General features: G+C 41.1%; 1 protein-coding gene across 1 annotated transcript in view; it reads right to left on the minus strand.

Annotated features, from left to right (window-relative positions):
- Positions 1-17,978, minus strand: part of LOC125996554 (cAMP and cAMP-inhibited cGMP 3',5'-cyclic phosphodiesterase 10A) — a 238,348-nt gene that overhangs the window by 20,367 nt on the left and 200,003 nt on the right. The window contains exons 14-18 of the mRNA XM_049765489.1: positions 17,431-17,573; positions 14,795-14,878; positions 12,766-12,916; positions 11,596-11,751; positions 4,899-5,071 (exon numbers count right to left, since the gene is read on the minus strand). Of these exons, the coding sequence (XP_049621446.1) occupies positions 4,899-5,071; positions 11,596-11,751; positions 12,766-12,916; positions 14,795-14,878; positions 17,431-17,573 (707 nt within the window). The remainder of the gene's footprint in view (positions 1-4,898; positions 5,072-11,595; positions 11,752-12,765; positions 12,917-14,794; positions 14,879-17,430; positions 17,574-17,978) is intronic.

Genomic DNA, 17,978 nt, shown 5'->3' on the forward strand with positions numbered 1-17,978 from the left:
ACCACTTGCTGAAGAGGCTTTCCTTGCTCCATCTAGTCTAACCTTTATGAAAATCAATATGGAGATTCCTCCAAAAATCTTTATGGAAAGCTATATAGAGATTCCTCCAAAAACTGGAAATTGAGCTCCCATACTATCCAGCTATACCATTCCTAGGGATATAGCCTAGGAACACAAAAATACACTACAGAAATCCCTTCCTCACACCAATATTCATTGCAGCACTATTGACAATATCCAGACTCTGGAAACAACCAAGATGCCCTTCAACAGATGAAGGGGTAAAGAAACTGTGGAACATATACACAATGGAATATTATGCAGCTGTCAGGAGAGATTAAGTCATAAAATTTTCTTATACATGAATGTGCATGGAATCTATTATGCTGAGTGAAATAAGCCAGAGGGAGAGAGATAGATGCAGAATAGTCCCGTTCATCTATGGATTTTAAGAAAAATAAAGGACATTTTTTCAATAATTCTCAGAGACAAAGAGAGGAGGACTGGAAGGTCCAGATCACAACATGAAACTCACCACAAAGAGTGGTGAATGCATTTAGCAAAATAACTATACTGAGAACTATCATAACATTGTGAATGAATGAGGGAAGTATAAAGCCTGTCTAGAGTACAAGTGTGGGTGGGGTGGAGAGGAGGGAGATTTGGTATATTGGTGATGGAAATGTTGCCCTGGTGAAGGGGGGTGTTCTTTACATGACTGAAACCCAACTACAATCATATTTGTAATCAAGGTGTTTAAATAAAGGTATTAATAAAAAATAAAATAAATGAATGTATGATCAGGAGGAAAGGGAAGTATTGCAACAAGTAAAGGAAAGTTTACATTAATAAAAAATTATTATCATGAATAAAGGTAAATATTACCATAAGTAAAAGTAAGTATTTCCATGAGTAAAAGAATTTATTATATGAGTAAAAGAAAGTTTCATTTTCTCACAGTGATAAAAGCATCAAGCAAGAAGATAAAATAAACATAAATCCTTATGTATCAGATAATAAAAATTCTAAACCACAAGAAAATGTGGCAAATATGTGACATTTCATATTTTTATTGGTACTGAAATATGTATTTCACATTAAAATGAAAAATTCAATTGTAAGTGTAAAAACTATTAATACAAATAAGTTTATAAAGAAAGTTACTGGATCTATATAAATGTATGACAAAATGCTATTTAGGAGTAAAGGGTTTTACTCTACATTTTGGGATAGTAAGATAATGCAATATTCGATTTGCATGAAACAAATGAATGTAAAATAACTGCAACTAAAATTCCACAGAGGTTATTATCATTAGAAACTAATCTGGTGGCTGGAGAGATAACACAGTAGTAGGGTAGGACATTTGCCTTACATGTAGCCAATCCAGGATGGACCTGGATTCGATTCCTTGCATCCTATATGGTCCCCCTAGCCAGGATTGATTTCTGAGCACATAACCAGGAGTAACTCCTGAGCACCACTGGGTGTGGCCCAAAAATAAAAACAGAAACAAAAACAAAAAAGAAACTAACCTGGTAACAGGTTGTTCTTTGCTTTAAAGAAATCTAGATTAAGGAAATAGTTACATTATAATTTGCACTCAAGTGACACAAAAAGAGGCAAAGACATCGTGCTAAAATGTTATAAAATTCTTGATTGAGGGTTTGAATATATATGAATACATTAGACTATTCTATAAGCTTAAATATGTTTCTTAGGATACACTTTGCTAAAAATATCCATAAAATGTTTAGAATGTCTCTGAAAGAAGGAAGTGATCTTTCTAGGTAAGTGCGATAAATCCCAACCTTGTTAGAGTAATCAGAAAGCACAAACACACAAAGTTAACAAGCTCACAAAGCTAGCACAAAGCATACAAAGTTAAAGTGTTTCAAGGAGTCCTAAGGATTATTCATTGTTATAGGAAAATAGTAGATTTAATTCAGTCAGAAAAAATAGCTCATAGATTGCTATGATGTAATCCCACAAAGTGTGTATGTTCCTTCAAAAAAACTACGTGAAAACAGAACTCTGAAAATTAAATTTATAAAAATAAACACTAAAATGTAAACTTGTAAGCTTCTAAGAATTGCCAGGCCAGGTCCTTGGCACACAAGTCCTGAACACCACCACCTCAGTACTGATACTTTGACCAGCTGGCACTGACATGCTGGTCCAGTGTTTGAGCATCAATAAGAGTGGACATTGATCCCCTGAGCATCAATGGGCAACCCCCATTCTCACAAAAAACAAATGGAAAAAAGAGGCCGGAGCAATAACTCAGTGATAGGGTGTTTGCCTTGCACGTGTCTAACCCAGGACAGACCTCAGTTTGATCCCTGGCATCCCATATGGTCCCCTAAGCCAGGAGCGATTTCTGAGCACATAGCCAGGAGTAACCTCTGAGCATCACCAGTTGTGCCCCCTCAAAAAAAAAAAAAAAAAAAAGAATGAATGAAAAGGACAATAAAGAATTTGAAAAAAACAAACAAGAGCCAGAGCAACAGCAAAGCAGGTAGTAGGATGTTTGCCTTGAACATGGACAACCCAGATTCAACCCTCAGCATCCAATATGGGCCCCCAAGTCTGCCAGGAGTGATTCCTGAGTACAGAGTTATAATTCCTAGCTAAAACCCTAAACAAAGGTGTTCCACCACATTCCTTTTCCCAGTAACCTCTTCCTTTGATATGCAAAAATCTACTGGATTATTACTTTTTCTTACTTGACCTTTCCCCTTCTGGTATTGGGAGTTGGTTTAAATAAAGAGACCAATTCTTGCTTTTTGCGGGCAGTGGGGCAGCACATGGCAGAAATAGGCCATGAAGTAAAAAGCAGAATGACTCTGATCCTAACTGCCTGGTGTATTATTTCTCTGCCACTACCCGATTCATCAGACCCGTCTACCTAAGGGTTAGAAACATGGTGCCTCACCACTCATGAATATTTTTATTTTACAGGGTGATTTTTCTGTAAATTTACAGGTCAGCCTGGACCCTCAGCACAGCAATCTTCCAATCTTCCAAGCACTGCCAGCGATGGCCCCTTGGAGCAGAGGTTTTCTCCCAAAACAACATGCTAGTTCCAGGACATTTATGACCTAAATTATGTGTTCAAATGAGTCCCAGTCAAAAAGGATCTTATTTGAATCAATAAAATGTTTGCTAGTCACACCCTTTCCTATCAGGAAAAATAAATTGCCGTGGACAAATACGGCAACAAGAACCACTAATGGGCTTTTATGGCAGAGACACATGGTATGGGACCAGCAAATCCCTCACAGGTCAGAAAAAATGGGCATGTGTGAGGGTGAAGCATAGAAGGCACTCAGGGACACTCAGGGTCTGCATTGGCCACTCACACCCACACACACCTGTGAAAGGGTCTCTACCACTCTGCCATGTTTCAACTTATAAAATCTTTCCTCTGTTTCCCCAAGTTGCAGGAGTTTCAAGGCCATGAGATCAGACTCTGCCAGTGTGAAGTTACTCAGAATCAACAGCTATCTGCTCAAAGGCAGAGGCATCAGTGTACACCACACATACAGCAGAGAGAACCAATCTTCCTCACACAGCTACAAACATAAACAAACATAAAGAACTATCATGATAATGAAAGTTAGAAATGACCACTCTGGACAAGAACTGTGTACAGAAAGGAGGGAAAGTGATATGCATGATGCCTCTTCTAAAAGAAAAAAAAAAAGAAGAGAGATACAGAGAAGAAAAAATGTCCGCCACAAGAAAGGGGGAAGGGATGCAAGGACATTGGTGGAGGGAACTATACACTAGTGAATATAATGGATGTTGTATGACTGAATCTCAATCATAAACAATTTTGGAACTGTACTTCATAATTATTAAATTAAAATTTTCTTTTAAAAAAATCACACACACACACACACACACACACACAAACCCCACACATGGGAATCTAATGTTGCATATTTGGCGTACCTACCTTAACTCTAAGAACTTGGAAGGAGAGATTCTTTCTTCTTCCAAGGAGGAAGATTAGTATTGAACAGATCACAGAGGAGAGATGCAAAGTGCCTTAGCACAAGGACTAGACACAATTTCAGCCTGGCTAGTCCAGAATCATAATATATACATATGTATATATTAGAGGGAAACTAGGTCAGCTGGAATGCTGAGCCTGGTGTTCCAAAGGTTGGACTCTCTATCTCTCTCTCTGTTTCTGTCTCCCTCTCCTTCTCTCTTCACTTCTCTCTCCTCTCTCTCTCTCTCTCCATGAATGTTGCTGACCCAGGTCTGGATACTCCACCAGAGAGCCTGATCTTCTCCACAGAGGACTCAGCACACTAAATGCTTGTAGAAATCTCATACTTTTTTCCACAAAATACACTCTGTCCATCTTGTGGTTTCCATTGGGCCTGACTGTGCAGACTAACCACATTCAACATTCTATTTTGAGTGTAAGACCAATGGCTATAACCTGGACTGTGATAAATCCCAATATCAGTCTCCAGGTCAAAGAGTTCCTTTCAGAAACACCCGGAACCAGGGCAGAAGAGATAGCACAATGACAAGGTGTTTGCCTTGCATTTAGCCAACCCTGGTTTAATCCCTGATACCCATGTAGACCTCAAAACTCATCCAGGAGTGATCCCTGAGTCCAGAACCATACGTAAGCTCTGAGCACAGCCAGATGTGGCTCCAAAATGTAAAAAAAATTAATAAAGTAACAAATTCCAATTCTTATTCTGATCATCCTTGCAATACATTATCAGCAGTTTAGTTAAAAAAATCACAATTCCTTGAAAAAATATTTTCATAGCAAACATAAGATGTACATAATTTTCTCTTTGAAATGTCCTTCTTTAACTAAACTTTCATTCCAGGCAACCCTCCATAGATCCTCTGCTGATGATTCTTACCTATGTGACTGATTGTTAAGATTGAGCGATCCTGTCAGGTACATCTCCTCGAGTTGCTTCCTGTTCCCGAAGTACAGAGCAAGGTCTGTGGCGATGATGGCTTTGCGGATAATCTCAAGAACTTGCTCATACTCACTGGAACTCAGGCTTGAGAAGATGTTGTGGCCTTCCAGCTATGGGACAGAACACAGACATCACATCACAGAGGGAAAGGAAGGAAAGGACATACCCAAACTTGGCACTATCGATTCTTCTAATGACTAGGCACCAACACAGTTGGCCAAAGGATGTAATACCCTAGGAACAGATTTGGGGAAAGCAAAGTAATAGTTCAAAATGATTTATGAAGCCAGTGTTTCTCTCTCTCTCTCTCTCTCTCTCTCTCTCTCTCTCTCTCTCTCTCTCTCTCTCTCTCTCTGTTTCATCCATCCATAAAGTCAACAGTTAAGCAGTTAAAATTACAGAGCCAAGGCCAGAGAGAACACAACGGTAAGGCATTTGCCTTGCAAGCTGCCGACCTAGGACGGATGCTGGTTTGAATCCCAGCATCCCATATGGTCCCTGAGTCTGCCAGGAGCAATTTCTGAGTAGATAGCCAGAATTAACCCTGAATGTCACTGGGTGTGACCCAAAAACAAAAACAAAACAAAACAAAACAAAAACTAGAGCCATCATTCACTGCTATAAAACTAGTGATTTAAATGTAATTGACCTCATTTAAAGAATATTTCTAGTGAGTAATTGGAAGATTGGGAAAATGCAGAATTTTTTTTTTTTTTTTTTGGTTTTTGGGTCACACCTGGCAGTGCTCAGGGGTTACTCCTGGCTCCATGCTCAGAAATCGCACCTGGCAGGCTCAGGGGACCATATGGGATGCCGGGATTGAAACCAATGACCTTCTGCATGAAAGGCAAATGCCTTACCTCCATGCTATCTCTCTGGCCCCTAAATGCAGAACTTTTTAGTGACAAACTTTCCCTCTTAGACTGAAATCTTTTTTTACTGTTTAGGTGATACTAAACATAAATGGGCTTAATTAACTATACTATTATCTACTTCAATGAGTCTATGGAATAGTCACCTCAATTTTTAAAGCCTATAATTAAATTTTCGCAATCTCAAAATGAAGGTGCATTAGGCATATGAAGAAATCAAATGTAATAAAGTGCACAGTCGCTAAAATGGGAATGAATTCTGGGCCTGCTTTCAGTGTGAAATGCCCTGAAAGACGAGACACAGTAGATTACCACTCATGTCAACTATATCATGCTTTTTCTTTAAATAAATTAATTTAAAAAATCTTAAAAGAATATGAACAAAAATACATGTTCATATCATAAAAGGAAAAAAAAGACAAATATTCAAAATATTTGGATCACCTCAGCCTAGTATACCTCTTCTGCATGGGAGTTTCTTAAAAACCTTCTCACGTTCATTTTTCTGAGAACTGTTAAGTTGTTGCTTACTAACTGGGATCAAACTGGGTTCACACATTGCCTTCAGTTTGTGAAATTTTTCTCCAATCCCTTGTGAAATTTTTTAAAGTAATTTTACTACTAATCAATAATGTCCTAGGCAAAGTTGATTTTTCATTGTTTTTCTCTTGCCATAGGTAGATTTATTGGCTGATGAAACATTAAAAACTTGAAAACATTAAGTAACAAAACAAAGTACCTTATTCTGGCATCCCTTCTCATTGCATGGAGAATATGAGGCTTCTTGTGAACCATGCTTTTAACCTTCAAAGATTCCCTCTACCATTCATACTTAACAGATCTATATATACAATGAGGACTTGAGGGGAACCTGGCTATGCTTGGGCAACCATTGAGCGCCAGGACTGATCTAGGGTCAGCTACATGCAAAGCCATGTGCTCTAATCCCCACATTCTCTTGTCCCAAAATCCTGGGACTTGGAGACAAAAATTCTAGGTTTCACTCTCATTGTGTCACTTACTATATATGGCCCAAAAGACTGACTCACTGTTCCTGGAAGGCTTGACTTACTTTGTAAAAGTAAAGTAATAGCCTATCTCAATGGCCACTGTAACAAGTCAGTGTAATAATAACTGAAAAGCTCTAAAGATTCTGGTTTCCAAAAAAATTCCTAGTTAACAATGAACTGAATATATGTGGACAGGACCAACAGCTAGCCTTCACTAACTAAATTCATGGAAAGGGGAGAAACAAACAGTCGTGAATGAACTGAAGGACAAATAGATTGAGAGCCCATCTACTGGGAGGACTGGAACAAGTCAGCTTGTCTCTGAGTATTGAGCTCAATAGAGAAAGCTGTGTTGTTGTTACCACTGACGAAATTACACCTCGTTCTAGAGATGGCAGATGACTTGGAAAATGCTTTAATTGCTACTGAAATGTTACTGCTATAAAAAGTAATGAAAAATGTCAGGAGACCCAAGATGTTGGATATAGAAAATAACTTCTAACAATTTGACAGATTTTTAAAGCTCATGTGGGATCAATAGCCATGGCGAACAACCATTGCTAACAGATTCACTCTGTAACAGTTGGACTTTGAATCACTGAAAACAGGAGAGTCACAGAGGGTGAAAGAAAGAGTCCCACATAGTGGCTGTCTCAACAACATCTACATATGGGGACCCTTTCCCAAGAGCTCTGCCTTCCAAAGAAACATCTCCTTAATTTTTCTTAATTTCTCCTTAATGTTTTTTAATTAAAAAACATCTACTTAATTTCCAGGCTGAATTCCCAAACCCTCTGTCCCAGGGGACACAGTTATTTGCCTTCCTGCAAAAAAAATGAAGAAGAAGAAGAAGAAGAAGAAGAAGAAGAAGAAGAAGAAGAAGAAGAAGAAGAAGAAGAAGAAGAAGAAGAAGAAGAAGAAAAAGAAGAAGAAGAAGAAGATGAAGAAGATGAAGATTAAGAAGAAGAAGAAGATGAAGAAGATGAAGATTAAGAAGAAGAAAAAAGAGATGAAGAAGATGAAGATGAGGAAGAAGATGAAGATGAAGAAGAAAAGAAGAAGATGAAGAAGATGAAGATTAAGAAGAAGAAAAAAGAGATGAAGAAGATGAAGAAGATGAAGATGAGGAAGAAGATGAAGAAGAAGAAGAAAAGAAGAAGAAGAAGAAGATGGAGGAGGAGGAGGAGGAGGAGGAAAAAGCTAGCTTCTGGTTTCTAAATACTGCACACTGAGCTTTAGAAGTCACTAAATTCTGTCAGACTTGCCTCTTCTCCCTTCAAAAAAATCCTCATTAGTGGCCACAGAGCCTAGGGGTACAGAAGTGAAGAAAGAAATGTGTTGTCCTCAAATAAGATGGCATCTCGGGGCTCAGTCACACGAGATACCATACCCAGTACGTGACCAGTCAGACCACCGAAGCAGCAACTGTGACTTACAGACTTATACTACAGGCCCTACTCATCGAACACATTCAAGTAAACTAGCATTCCCTTGCTATTTTCTCCTCTCTTCTCACTACTTTCTTTTCTTTTCTATTCCTTTCTTTTCCTTTTTTCTTTCCTCTTCTCCCTTTCTTTCTAATGTATTTTCTCTTTTCTTCTTTCCTACCCCTTCCATATACTTTCCCCTTTCCCCCCATTGGAAATCCAACTATCCCTTCACCCCTCAATCCCATCCAGACCTCCCACTGTATTAAAACTCTTCACCCTCAGTTCTTAATCCATTGGGCATCAAGACTGACCTCCTACCTCAAAGAACCAGTACCCAGAACCCAAGCGAAGGGACACCCAGTCAAATCCACACCTCGCCCCCTGCAAGAAAAGGCAACCAACTCCCCTGCGGACTCATGCTGTGCGGCCCTCCCTACCAACTCCCCCTAACGTGGACTGTTACTTGAAACCGGACTTAGCTCTAAAAGTATCCCCAATGCAAGAACTCTTCCAAGACCTCCCTGCCGCAAACTTTTACCAATCTCAAGAAGGTCAGGGGTAGTGATGGAAAGGTGCCTGGGAACCCACACACCACAAGAAAATCCCAAAAGACAATGGGGAAACCTATACCTCCAACATAAGTATAAGACCTGTATTACACCACCTCTTTACCTGCTTTTACCCAAAAGTAAGGTAGTCTCTTGCATCACTTTGTTCCTTTAATTACTTTGTTAATTCATTTTTAATATATATATATATATATACATATACATATGTGAGCACATATATTTTTATTCCTATTTTTATCTTTTTTGGGTGTGTGACCTGTTTCTGTTTTCTTCTCTGTCCACCTCCAAATGCACTGACAATATAATGTAGCACCATTTCTCCCTGCAAAGGCACACTAAAAAAAGGGGAAATCTTACATATAAAAAAGAGCTCTTATCTACTAGGGGTAAGAACTCATACTTGTTTACAATACAGGGATATCTCCCACCTTGAAAATATGTCACGTGGACTCAACTTAGACCTCAGGTGATTAGACACCATCCATCCAGCCTTGAACCCTGGATCCCAGACATAGAATCAACACAGTTCTTCACCAACAGCTACAGGAAACAAATCCCATCTGGGACATCCTTAATATTGCTGGGCCACCAACAAGTGCCAGCTCTAATATGATATCCTGACGAGGAAAATGGGAGCAACTTGACCTAAGAGTAGGTTATCCTACCTCACCAGCTAACAATAAGACAAAATCAGAAGACTTGTCACCCTTTGGTCAGTCCAAAAGCCAAGATTGCGATTTACAGATGACTGGCTGCTAGAATCATGACCGGACTGTATATATCTTGGAACCAATAAAAAAGCCCTAGTCTAGGGTTTGAACTACGACCTGCACAACAACCATCATCCTCAGTTCCAAAGGTCTGGAAGAGACTATTGCAACGGAATGGGGCTTCTGGAAACACAATGAAAGACGCTATCCTAGGTTTCATCCTAGGATCAGTGCAAAGACCAAGACCACCAACCACAGAAGATGGATTAAAATGACACTGAGGGAACAGAACTTCTAGAACCACAAAGAAAGACTTCATCATAAGTCCCACTCCTGGACTCCTGGACTCCTGGACTGAGATCTCTAGATACAGAGGTCTGATTTTATCACCCAGGATGGAGCAGAAGTCTTCCAAACACCACAAAAGCACCACCGGGAGAGTAAATGAACCTGAGCGGAGTCTATAGTTAATCCCATGACAATATACTCCAAGGATGGAGAAACCCCATATCTCTTAGGCCAAGTGAATTCCTTTAAGAATGACCCCAATATTTACTGTGCCAGTGCAGGAGGGAAAAAAAAGACAAAAAGCACAAAACATTTTGTATTTTTTATATATTATTTTTTATCTTTATTTTTCATTATTATTTTTTATTTTTATTTACCTAACTACTTTTTGTTGATTTCTTTGTTTTGGTGTGGTTATTGAAGTTGTTGTCCCCATTTATATTTATTTTTTTTTCTTCTTTTCTTTCTTTATGTGCTCTGCCATGTTTTTTGTCTCAAAACCATGGCTTTTTTTGTGCTGCTTATCGTTATTGTTGGAGTGCTCACTGGATATTTGACACTTATTTTTGTACTGTTGGGGTGTTTCACCTTCTTTTTCTCCTTTGTCTCTCAAACCAAATGATGAGAGCCTCTAGAAGGATTATGCTCATTTTCGGCGTATTAGACTTTTACCCCAGTTTATTACTTTTCTCTTCTTCAAACAAAACCACATAACTTGAACTATCTATTCCTGCCTCCCAGTTAGAGGGGGAAATAAGGGAGGCACCAAGACCAAGACTACTAAGTAATAAGCTAGGTACAGAGGGGACCACATATTCTAGCATCCCCGGGGGTGAGGGAGGAGGATATGAGAGGTAGGACGAAAACGGTGGTGTAGGGAGGACAAATCGGTGATGGGAATCCCCCTGATTTTATGTAAATATGTACCTAAAATATTATTGTCAACAATATGTAAGCCACTATGATCAAAATAAAAATTATATTTAAAAATAGGCTGGAAGCTGAAATTTCAAATAAAACAGAAGGCTCTGTGTTTTAAGAGAATAAGGAAAAAAAGAAATGTGTTGTCCTCATGAGACATACACACAAACATGCCCCAGCACACAATGAAACATTGAGTGTGTATCCATGTGAGAGATTCAGTAAACCCTAGAAGGAGTCCCTGAAAGGATCCTGTGAATGGGGCACCTGAGCTTGACTGAAAAGTGAGAAGTTGGATGAGGAAGGAGTGTGTTGGGAAGACTGAGAAGGATGAGAAGAATCCAGTGCTGGCACAGAGTGCCTGACTACACAGCAGGGACCACTTGTGATCCCCCAAATCAGAATCTTACATTCAGCTCAGAGAGGCTGATGGTGAGAGGAAGGAGCTAAGCTCTTTGTAAAGTCAGACACATCATGTCTTCTGGAAGAGTCTGGGAAGGCTCAGAGTATGGAAAGGTCTACATGGGATGCATGAAAAAGATCCATCACTGGGAATATTTTAAAGGTAACTGAGTAAGAAAATGCAAGAGGAAAGCAAAAGATACAAGTACCCCCAAAACACTTCCTTCTGCTGCCCTAACTCTTGGGGTTTAATTGACTGGTTCAGGACCTTGTCCAACTCTGGAATCTCCTGCATTGGGTGAGAGATGCTTGGGCTGGGACACTTGGGCTCGAGTCTCATGCCATGGGCCCATCCCATAAGTCCCATGGGTACAGGACATGGTGGCCCACACAGTTCCTGCAGGCCTGGCACTTCTTCCTCGAGAGACTAACCTGCAGGATTGACACAGTCTGTGAAAAGTGGTGCTGCTCCATGGTGGATGTGGAGTAGAGGGCAGCCAGCGGGTGGTCGAATTTCTGCAGGTAGGTGTTGCTGAAGCCTCGATGATCCAGGTCATGGCACAGGCAGGCAATGAGCAGGCCTTTTCTCTGTGGGATTAGAGCATCGTGTTTCTGGAGCATATGTATTCCCCAGAACACATGTGTTCCCCAGAGCACTCATGCGACCCAGATCAAAAGTGTTCCCAGAACCTACATGCTCCCAGAGCACATGTGTTCCCCAGAACACACATGTTCCCTGAACATATGTTCAATATAAGAGCATATGTGTTCCCAGGTATATATGTTTCCTAAAGAATTTGTGTCTCCAGAAGCATATGTGTTCCCCAGAGTAAAGATGTTCATTCCCCAAAGCACACATTTCCTGGAGCACAGTTGTTCCACAGAGCACTGGATCACAGCTTTCTGGCCCCATCACTTAGCTCTGTTTGACAGTAAACATCATTTTTATAAAACAAATTTCAAAATAACCAGGTTATCTGGGGGTTATTTATCATGAAAAGTATAAATGTGTATATTTAAATATATATGCATATATATAAAATTCTAGAAATAGAGATTAACTGGGATAATATGTAGCAAAAAATTTATTGTTCACTTTTGGATATAAATTTGAATACCATTTTAAAATAAAACTCGTGATTTTTAAAGTCACAAGCAAAATTAGGCAAAGAAAGATAATGGGGTTGCTCTCTTAAATAAAACTGAATAGAGAAAGTACTGGAAGTCTGAAACATTCAGGGTTATAGGAATGGAATGGCTCCCAATTAGTAATATGGAAAGGAAGGAAATTATCTGGTATTTGTGAATAAGCTGGTCATCAGCTAGATGAAGCCCCTGTTGACTTGTTTTCAGTTGGAAACCATTTTGGTGGGATGGAGCAGCCAAAACTATCAGACACAGGATGGTTGGGGAGACAGGAAGGCAGGGCTGGGGTAGGCAAGTTTGATGTAGAGAAGACCTGGAAGGATCCCCTGGGGGCCACCCTACTGCACTGTCCTGAGTCCGAGGTGCTTCAGCATCTGTGATGCTGGTTCCCAGGAACCTGAGCAAGAGCTGGGCTGGGCAGGTTAGATCTCTTCCTTGGTCTCCCCCGGGACCCACCTCAAGGTCAGAGAAGAGATCGTGACTGCTCTGCAGAATGGTGTACATGCAGTGTGCCACTGTGACCGCATGCTTCCAGTTGTGGTAGGGGACCCGTCTGTAGTTCTTCTTCACCGACATGATGAAGCGGCACAGCTTCTCCAGGTCAAAGCTGCCGGGAGACACACCTCAGCAGAGATGCAAGGTGTAGGGCCCACATCTCAGCAGAGTCAACAAGGATGAAGGGTCCATTAATAGCATGGGCGCAGGGTCTACATCTCTGTTCGCCTCTCCAATGAGCTCAGGATGACACTCCCAGCATCTGAGCCAGCTTTCTGTCAGTTCCATCACCTGCCAGCACCTGTGACTGTCTGTCTACACCCACCACAGCTTATCTATACTGCCACTGTCTATCTGTCTACATCTGTAGTTCCCAAAGGATGGCCACAGTGTCCTACTCAAAGGCACAGAAGTTGCCGTGCCCCCTGAAGAGCACATCCTACTCCCCAGTCGCAAGATGTACACAGGAGGGTGCTTTGAGAACCTCATTCACTTCAGAGCAAACCCACAAGGCTTCCCTGTTAGGTTGGAAATAGACAGGCAGGGAACACAGCCAAATTCTGAAATCTCAGCTCAGACCACAAGCCTGTAGTGTTTAGAATAGTGTTATTGAAGCCTTGCAACGATTTCAAGGCTGTTTCAAGGCTGGCTTGAAACAAATGTGCCCCCAATGAAGCAACTGGGATCTCCCTTTGGGAGCATATAGATTAGAGTTCAAGGCCAAACATACAAGTTCCCAGGCTTAAATCACAGTCTCTGTGTGTGGGTTCAGGGTCAAAGACCCAGCACTATATAGCCCCTGAGTGCCCACAAGAGGAGGCCGCTCTACAGCACTGGGCATAGTGAATTACCCCATACTCAAAACAAGGGTTCAGAAAAAACAATGCAAATATGCCCCTGAATATGGCCTCATTAAAAACTTTCAATGACCTTAAACTATTTAAGACAGACCACTTTAGTCACCCAACTGAAAATTCTGTAAGAATTTAATCTAACTTCGGGTGCATCATCAGAATTAAGTTTATTACAGGGTAGATGGAGGTACAAAGAGAGAGTAGAGAAAATCAAATTGTAGGGAAACTCTGAGCCTCGAATAAGCCATTTAATGAATCCAAACGAAAAGAGTCAGAAAGTGTATTGACTGCATGAGAAACATACTAAAGAAAAAAATAGGAATTTATTTATAAAACAATAAAAATTTTAAGAGAGGTCAGTGTTAAAGAGGAATGATTCTCAGCAAAAAAAAGCACCCTAACTTAATAAGTAATGAATAGTGAACTGTTATCTATTATTTCTAGAATTTCTTAGATCTACCCTGACATAAAATGCAACTCAAAACTTGAAATTAGGCCCATGTACTTAATCCAAAAAAAACATTATAAAAGAGTGAGATATTATGTTGACAAGTAAATTGCCTTTCTCATGTCACACAGTCAGAAGGTACCTTCACTTTCACTCTGCTATAGTCCCCAACACCTCCATTCTGCCTCCAGTCACCATATCACCCCACTCTCTCCTATAGTCCCTTGTACCTCCATCTTTCCCCAGTTACCCCTACTTCCTCCTTCTGCCTCCTCACATGCATAGGTTCCCTACCTGGGAGCCGCCCAGCCATACTCTCAGTGGCTCTAAAGCAGTCTTGAAAAGTCATGCATTGTGGAGGACACATAGCTCCCTTTTTCTTGGTTTGGTTTTTTATGGGGGAGCACACCAGATTCTGCTCTAGCTCTGCACTTGGAGATCACCCCTGGGGCAGAGCATTATATGTGGTGTCAAAGATGGAACCCTGGTTGTCTATGTGTAAGGCAATTATCTGAACCTATGTATCATCTCTTCTGCACCGATCCCTTTAGTCCCATTCAGAAAACATAACGAGTGTGGTTCTGTTTGAAGAGGATCATAACCAAGAGAGTACGAGGCAAAAGTGAAAGGGCATGAGGTGGCAGGGCAACATAACTGAGGGCTGGAAGCAGGATCCAGGAAATCATACCAGGACTTTCCACAAGACTGGTGAATCATGTAGACGAAGATGCCAGGCCACATGTTTTCAAAGGGACCAATGTCGAAGTGAAACCTGAAATGCATAGAACCAGAGTCACTACAAGAATGCCAGGAAACAGAGCTAATCACACAGAAAAGTACTGAGAGGGTATAGTGGGGCACACAATATCACTGGGAGTTCACATGGGGCTCCTTCTCTGCCCGATGACTCCCTCGTGTCCAGGGCTCTTGTCCAGCAAGAGTCTGCACAATCCCTCCAGGAAGTTACTAAGTGTTTCAGCTGCTACTGAGTTTTCCATCCAACCTTCTGTGAAAGATGATTTTTGTGAGATTGTCAAAGCAAGAAGAAAGGCTGAGAAATAGATGATGAATAACTCATGGCTTAGATGGGTCAACTTCATCAGGAATGTTTTTTACCATTTAATATTGTATTGGTTGTACTCTAGCAGATTACCTAATTACAATTTACACATAACAGAGCTATGGACCACAGACATGAACAAATAAAGGGCTATTAGATATTGGCAAGCTAGATGCCTTTTAGTCTTGCAATGTATTTTGTTTGTCTATTTGTTTTGGCTATACCCAGTAGCTCTCAGGCATTACTCCTGGCTTTGTGCTCAGGAATCACTCTTGGTGGTGCTCAGGGGACCAGCTGGGATGAGGAAGGTTGAAGCCAGGTTGGTTGCATGCAAGTCAAACACCCTACCTGCTATGCTATTGCTCTGGCCCCAGAGCAAACTGGTTTTATTTGGGGGGAGGGGCACCCTCAGTGACACTCAGGGATTACTCCTAGCTCTGTGTCAGAAATTACTCCTGGCAGGCTCAGGAGCCCATATTGGATGCCAGAGATCAAACCTGTGTCAGCCACATGCGAGGCAAATGCCTTAACCACTGTGCTATCACTCTGGTCCATTTAAAAAAATATTATATATATATACATATATATATTCTATCTTCGATTTAAATCTAGAATATTTAATAATATAAATACTCGAAGGTATTCTCTAGTCCTCATTTACTGAGTCACAACCTGATAACCAGACTAACCAGAAGACACATTTTTCTGTGCTATCAGTCTTTGCCAAGTAAATGTGGGACTCTTCCACACCAGACAGTTCTCTGAGGCTCCTCTGAGGTGGGGGTGGGGGTAAAGGCACTGGATTCTGGTATTCAAGGAACTAGCATAGGTCCCATGGGTCAAGGACACAGTCAAGAGGCTGCTTCCTGTTCAAGTCACCACACTCTAGTCCCGGAGACCAGTGGCTCTGACCTCTGAGCTACAGTCTGTCAGTTTTTCTAAGCCCAGTCACAGGTCCATTAATGGGCTAGAGGAGTTTCTAGAACTCAGAGAAATTCTTTACTCACTCTGATCACCTCTGATAAGTGGCTTCCTCAGGAACAGTCAAAGGGGAAGAACTGCAAAGGGAGTAGGGCCTTAGGAGGGCTCAACTTTCCTTCCCTCAAGATTGCACCAGGGTCTTGCAAGCATTTCCCCAGAAGCTCTGGGCAGGAGCTTCCATTACACAAGTTTGATGGACAAAGTCTCTGGCCACAGTGTGACCTCACTCACTAGTATACACCCTCCTGGTTGGAACTAATCACATGGTTGGTTCTTCTGGCCACTAGCTCCTCCTTTCAGGGATCATTCATTATAAAGCAGTGATAAATGGAAGACACTGACCAGAAATTACAAAGGAAGTCCCTGGATACTCAGATCTCTCAGAAAATGACAAGGGTTTAAGGAACCCAGTGCCAGAGCTTGTGGATAACAGACTATATTCATCTCCCTTATTATATCACAATCTGTTCTAAATACACATGGCAAAATGTCAACTGAGGCATGTTAAACCTTTCAAGAGTTCAGCTGAGCAAAAAATGATGCAAATAAGGAAATAAGGCAGTGCCAAACTGGAAGTAGTTAGCAGGTGTGAGTGTGTGTGTGTGTGTGTGTGTGTGTGTGTGTGTGTTTATAAAAGGAAGATGTAGGCAGAGTAAAGGTAAGTGAGATCTTTACAGATTTGACATCATTGCTGATTGTAGGTAAGATGTCTCCAGAGTCCTATTTTATAACCCCGAAATGCTTGGGTTGCTTGATCATGATCTTTGGGCCTTTCTGTCAAATAACTCCCTGTTCAATTCAACATTTTTTCTGTTCTTAGCTATGAAATAAACACCAGCCCTGCACCACTCTTTTCTAGTTTTCCCTGTACCCATGCTCACATCTACACTGGACACATTTCACTGCAGGTACCTCCATCAATTAATGATCATGTTAGCTTGGCATCAGGAAGCTAAATGAGGAGGCTCAATGGATTAGTACTGAATTCTTCACTTTATCCACTTCTAATTTCTCTGGAAATGAAGCTTTCAAGAGCTGGTGTTAAATGCACTCTGAACCATAAGACATGTACATAGGACACATGAGGATAGCTTGCATTTCATGGGGGGTGGAATTAGGTTGGCTCTATGGTAGAGAGGGTTGGCCTTACTGCCTATTAGTCTACAAGCTGCTCCCAAGGGCAGAGGGCAGGGCATGGACTGTGCATGGAATGAGGCACTTGCTTCTCTTTGAACCATAGGAAAAGGCAATGCTGGGAAGCCCAGCAGGCAGCTGGTACTTACAGCTCAATCTCCTTGCAGAGCTGGTCCGGGAGGGTGAAGCGCATGAGGCCCTGCCACTCCTCAGCTGTGCAGATGCTGTGGTAGGACAGTTTCTCCATGGTGACCCGGTAGATACACTCCGAATGTCGGATTTGGTGATACATCTGCGAACCAGCACAGGCATGTTAAAAAGATGTTGGCTTGTTTCCGCATTTATTTACTTAGCTTTGGGGTTATGTCCAGTGGTGTTCTGGTGTCATTACCTCTCAATAGTCAGAGGTCATTCATTCCCAAGCTGTGCTTTGGAGGGGCCAACCTGAGTAGTGATGGAGATCAAATCCATGTCTCCAAAGTGCAAAGCATATGCTCTGCCTTTTGGGCCATCTCACAGGCCCCTAAGAGAATGTTTAGAGTAAGTGTGTCATTAAATTTTCAGTTTTAGTATAATATGAGTCAGAACTACAATCAAACCTATTACTATCCATTAACTCAGATTATATTTATATAGATACTGAAGAACCCCACTCAAAATATAGCTGTGTTTTAAAAATAGATCTCGGGATCAGAGT

This window comes from Suncus etruscus, chromosome 18, assembly GCF_024139225.1.
Source record: "Suncus etruscus isolate mSunEtr1 chromosome 18, mSunEtr1.pri.cur, whole genome shotgun sequence".
NCBI classification, from domain to species: domain Eukaryota; kingdom Metazoa; phylum Chordata; class Mammalia; order Eulipotyphla; family Soricidae; genus Suncus; species Suncus etruscus.